General features: G+C 44.6%; 1 protein-coding gene across 1 annotated transcript in view; it reads left to right on the forward strand.

The window, feature by feature from the left end:
* Positions 1-1,042, forward strand: part of ldlrad4a (low density lipoprotein receptor class A domain containing 4a) — a 50,652-nt gene extending 49,610 nt beyond the window's left edge. The window contains exon 4 of the mRNA XM_029647547.2: positions 59-1,042. Coding sequence (XP_029503407.1) covers positions 59-646 — 588 coding nt within the window. The 3' untranslated portion in view covers positions 647-1,042. The remainder of the gene's footprint in view (positions 1-58) is intronic.
* Positions 1,043-6,000: the final 4,958 nt, after the last annotated feature.

Consider the following 6,000-nt stretch of genomic DNA (forward strand, 5'->3'; position numbering starts at 1 on the left):
AGTCCATAGTGTTGGTTAAATCCCTGAGGTGCTGACTACATCCCCCCCTCCCCTATAGGTGATGTTTGGGCCCAAGCCGACCCAGGAGAGGTTCAACCCTCCCTCCTTTATGCAACGGGAGCATTTCAGCCGCTTCCAGCCCACCTACCCCTACCTGCAGCAGGACATTGACCTGCCGCCCACCATCTGTCTTTCTGATGGGGAGGAGCTGCCGCCCTATAAAGGCCCATGTACCTTACAGCTAAGAGACCCAGAGCAGCAGCTGGAGCTGAGCAGAGCATCCATCAGGCCCCCCCCTAACAGGACCATCTTCCACAGCGACCTGATCCATGTTTACGTCCACAGTGGTGGCCCTCGACCCCCCAGCAGTAACGCTGGTGTCAGTGCCGCCGAACGCATGGAGGGACTGCCTCCTACCTACAGTGAGGTCATGGGTCACTACCCAGGATCCTCTGTGTTTCACCACCAGAACCAGTACAGCAATAAAGAGCCGTTCGCCCAGTGGACAGAGAGCAAAGACAGGACACTGACAGACAGAGACAGGCAGATGAGCAACAAAAGCACAACCACCACAGGCTCCTCTGGCTCTGGCAAGGTCAAGGACAAAGAGAAGGATAGGGACAGGCAACGGGACAAACCAGTGTGAGGGGGGGGGGGTTGTAGCTGGTCTGTACCAAACAGGACCTACCCCTCTCACCTGAAGGGGAGTGGCCTCCTCTCAGCATTCCCCATGCACAATATGAAGAAACCTGAGGAGCCAAGCTTACAAACACTCTATGAAGAAACCTGAGGAGCCACGCTTACAAACACTCTTTTTGTATTCCTTCGTTCGGCGTTCAAGAATTATGGGCTTCTGCTTGAACACTAAGGCTTCATAGCTCATTTCTTGTTTGTTTATTTTTGTATGCTTTCATTTATTTAAAATAAGATTGTTGACACTGATTGTGTTTGAATGACTGTAACACCCAGTTATAGAAGTTATGGCTTTTATTGTCTTAAATAAATAAAAATCCCAGATCAGTGCACAAACCTTCAATCAGAATCAGAGTGCCACGATTTTGCTAAATCAACGGGATATATCATCAGAAATCAAAACCTAACTTATTGTTTAAAAGCTTCTCCTAGTTTGATTGTTTGTGTGAGCTCCAAATGTTTTGAATGACTGGTTATTTTTCTGTTATTATCCACAACTCTGATCCAGCCTAACGTCCCCTGAAACTAACTCCAACACGGCAGTTCCGTTTAAAGACACACTGAGTATACCAAACATTTGGAACAACTTCCTAATATTGAGTTGCATCCCCACCTTTTGCCCTCAGAAGAGCCTCAATTCATCAGGGCATGGACTCTACAAGGTGTCGAAAGCGTTCCACAGGGATGCTGGCCCATGTTGACTCCAATGCTTCCCACCGTTGTGTCAAGTTGGCTGGATGTCCTTTGGGTGGTGGACCATTCTTGATACACACGGAAAACTGTTGAGCGTGAAAAACCCAGGAGAGTTGTAGTTCTTGACACAAACCGGTGCGCCTGGCACCTTTTACCATACCCCATTCAAAGGCACTTCATTTGTTTTGTCTTGCCCATTCACCCTCTGAATGGCACACAGACACAATCCATGTCTCAATTGTCCCAAGGCTTAAACATCTTTCTTTAACCCGTCTCCTCCCCTTCATCTACATGTCTCCTCCCCTTCATCTACATGTCTCCTCCCCTTCATCTACGTGTCTCCTCCCCTTCATCTACGTGTCTCCTCCCCTTCATCTACATGTCTCCTCCCCTTCATCTACATGTCTCTTCCCCTTCATCTACATGTCTCCTCCCCTTCATCTACATGTCTCCTCCCCTTCATCTACATGTCTCTTCCCCTTCATCTACATGTCTCCTCCCCTTCATCTACACTGATTTTAGTAGATTTAACAAGTGACATCAATAAGGGATCATAGCTTTCACCTGTATTCACCTGGTCAGTCTATGTCAAGGAAAGAGCAGGTGTCCTTAATGTTTTGTACACTCTAGTGTATACATCCGGTTATAGAGTTAAAGATATGTCTTTATATTTACATTTTCCAATTCCTTGTCTCTTCTGACAGACCAAGTGAATAATGGTGGTCTCTCTCTCTCTTTCTCTCTCTCTCTCTCTCTCTCTCTCTCTCTCTCTCTTTCTCTCTCTCTCTCTCACTAACGCGCTCTCTCTCATTAATGTTGCTTTAATCCTTTCGACTAGCACATTTCCTGTCTGTTAGAGTTGTCATGGAGATCACTTTGCCTTGTAGTCTTCTGCACATCCACTAACTTGTCTAGTAGAGGTCCCCCTGTTCAACATGTTACTGCAGTCTTAGCGGGTTAACATGTTACTGCAGTCTTAGCTGGTTAACATGTTACTGCAGCCTTAGCTGTTCAACATGTTACTGCAGTCTTAGCTGGTTAACATGTTACTGCAGTCTTAGCTGTTCAACATGTTACTGCAGTCTTAGCTGTTCAACATGTTACTGCAGTCTTAGCTGTTCAACATGTTACTGCAGTCTTAGCTGGTTAACATGTTACTGCAGCCTTAGCTGTTCAACATGTTACTGCAGTCTTAGCTGGTTAACATGTTACTGCAGTCTTAGCTGTTCAACATGTTACTGCAGTCTTAGCTGTTCAACATGTTACTGCAGTCTTAGCTGTTCAACATGTTAATGCATTTACATTTAACACATTTAAGTCATTTAGCAGACGCTCTTATCCAGAGCGACTTACAAATTGGTGCGTTCACCTTATGACATCCAGTGGAACAGCCACTTTACAATAGTGCATCTAAATCTTTTAAGGGGGGTGAGAAGGATTACTTTATCCTATCCTAGGTATTCCTTAAAGAGGTGGGGTTTCAGGTGTCTCCGGAAGGTGGTGATTGACTCCGCTGTCCTGGCGTCGTGAGGGAGTTTGTTCCACCATTGGGGGGCCAGAGCAGCGAACAGTTTTGACTGGGCTGAGCGGGAACTGTACTTCCTCAGTGGTAGGGAGGCGAGCAGGCCAGAGGTGGATGAACGCAGTGCCCTTGTTTGGGTGTAGGGCCTGATCAGAGCCTGGAGGTACTGAGGTGCCGTTCCCCTCACAGCTCCGTAGGCAAGCACCATGGTCTTGTAGCGGATGCGAGCTTCGACTGGAAGCCAGTGGAGAGAGCGGAGGAGCGGGGTGACGTGAGAGAACTTGGGAAGGTTGAACACCAGACGGGCTGCGGCGTTCTGGATGAGTTGTAGGGGTTTAATGGCACTGCAGCCTTAGCTGTTCAACATGTTACTGCAGTCTTAGCTGTTCAACATGTTACTGCAGTCTTAGCTGTTCAACATGTTACTGCAGTCTTAGCGGGTTAACATGTTACTGCAGTCTTAGTGGGTTAACATGTTACTGCAGTCTTAGCTGTTCAACATGTTACTGCAGTCTTAGCTGTTCAACATGTTACTGCAGTCTTAGCTGTTCAACGTGTTACTGCAGTCTTAGCTGTTCAACATGTTACTGCAGTCTTAGCGGGTTAACATGTTACTGCAGTCTTAGCGGGTTAACATGTTACTGCAGTCTTAGCTGGTTAACATATTACTGCAGTCTTAGTGGGTTAACATGTTACTGCAGTCTTAGCGGGTTAACATGTTACTGCAGTCTAAGCTGTTCAACATGTTACTGCAGTCTTAGCTGTTTAACATGTTACTGCAGTCTAAGCTGTTCAACATGTTACTGCAGTCTTAGCGGGTTAACATGTTACTGCAGTCTTAGCTGTTCAACATGTTACTGCAGTCTTAACTGTTCAACAAGTTACTGCAGCCTTAGCTGTTCAACATGTTACTGCAGTCTTAGCTGTTCAACATGTTACTGCAGTCTTAGTTGTTTAACATGTTACTGCAGTCTTAGCTGTTCAACATGTTACTGCAGTCTTAGCTGTTCAACATGTTACTGCAGTCTTAGCTGTTCAACATGTTACTGCAGTCTTAGCGGGTTAACATGTTACTGCAGTCTTAGCTGTTCAACATGTTACTGCAGTCTTAGTGGGTTAACATGTTACTGCAGTCTTAGTGGGTTAACATGTTACTGCAGTCTTAGCTGTTCAACATGTTACTGCAGTCTTAGCTGTTCAACGTGTTACTGCAGTCTTAGCTGTTCAACATGTTACTGCAGTCTTAGCGGGTTAACATGTTACTGCAGTCTTAGCTGTTCAACATGTTACTGCAGTCTTAGTGGGTTAACATGTTACTGCAGTCTAAGCTGTTCAACAAGTTACTGCAGTCTTAGCTGTTCAACATGTTACTGCAGTCTTAGCTGTTCAACATGTTACTGCAGCCTTGGCTGTTCAACATGTTACTGCAGTCTTAGCTGTTCAACATGTTACTGCAGTCTTAGTTGTTTAACATGTTACTGCAGTCTTAGCTGTTCAACATGTTACTGCAGTCTTAGCTGTTCAACATGTTACTGCAGTCTTAGTGGGTTAACATGTTACTGCAGTCTTAGCTGGTTAACATGTTACTGCAGTCTTAGCTGGTCAACATGTTACTGCAGTCTTAGCTGGTCAACATGTTACTGCAGTCTTAGCTGTTCAACATGTTACTGCAGTCTTAGCTGGTTAACATGTTACTGCAGTCTTAGCTGGTCAACATGTTCCTGCAGTCTTAGCTGTTCAACATGTTACTGCAGTCTTAGCTGGTTAACATGTTACTGCAGTCTTAGCTGGTTAACATGTTACTGCAGTCTTAGCTGGTCAACATGTTACTGCAGTCTTAGCGGGTTAACATGTTACTGCAGTCTTAGCTGTTCAACATGTTACTGCAGTCTTAGCGGGTTAACATGTTACTGCAGTCTTAGCTGTTCAACATGTTACTGCAGTCTTAGTGGGTTAACATGTTACTGCAGTCTTAGTGGGTTAACATGTTACTGCAGTCTTAGCTGTTCAACATGTTACTGCAGTCTTAGCGGGTTAACATGTTACTGCAGTCTTAGCTGTTCAACATGTTACTGCAGTCTTAGTGGGTTAACATGTTACTGCAGTCTTAGCTGTTCAACATGTTACTGCAGTCTTAGTGGGTTAACATGTTACTGCAGTCTTAGTGGGTTAACATGTTACTGCAGTCTTAGCTGTTCAACATGTTACTGCAGTCTTAGCTGGTTAACATGTTACTGCAGTCTTAGTGGGTTAACATGTTACTGCAGTCTTAGCTGTTCAACATGTTACTGCAGTCTTAGCTGTTCAACATGTTACTGCAGCTGACAAAGAAGACAGTGTCTGTAGAAACATATTCCTGTCATTCCCTAGTTAACCCCTACTGGTCATTCCCTAGTTAATACCTACTGGTCATTCCCTAGTTAACCCCTACTGGTCATTCCCTAGTTAATACCTACTGGTCATTCCCTAGTTAACCCCTACTGGTCATTCCCTAGTTAACCCCTACTGGTCATTCCCTAGTTAATACCTACTGGTCATTCCCTAGTTAATACCTACTGGTCATTCCCTAGTTAACCCCTACTGGTCATTCCCTAGTTAATACCTACTGGTCATTCCCTAGTTAATACATACTGGTCATTCCCTAGTTAACCCCTACTGGTCATTCCCTAGTTAATACCTACTGGTAATTATCTAGTTAATACCTACTGGTCATTCCCTAGTTAATACCTACTGGTCATTCCCTAGTTAATACCTACTGGTCATTCCCTAGTTAACCCCTACTGGTCATTCCCTAGTTAATACCTACTGGTCATTATCTAGTTAATACCTACTGGTCATTCCCTAGTTGATACCTACTGGTCATTATCTAGTTAATACCTACTGGGTAAAGGTTTCCCTAGTTAATACCTACTGGGTAAAGGTTTCCCTAGTTAATACCTACTGGTCATTCTCTAGTTAATACCTAGTGGTCATTCCCTAGTTAATACCTACTGGTCATTCCCTAGTTAATACCTACTGGTCATTCCCTAGTTAATACCTACTGGTCATTCCCTAGTTAACCCCTACTGGTCATTCCCTAGTTAATACCTACT

The sequence above is a fragment of the Oncorhynchus nerka genome, linkage group LG4 (assembly GCF_034236695.1).
Source record: "Oncorhynchus nerka isolate Pitt River linkage group LG4, Oner_Uvic_2.0, whole genome shotgun sequence".
NCBI classification, from domain to species: domain Eukaryota; kingdom Metazoa; phylum Chordata; class Actinopteri; order Salmoniformes; family Salmonidae; genus Oncorhynchus; species Oncorhynchus nerka.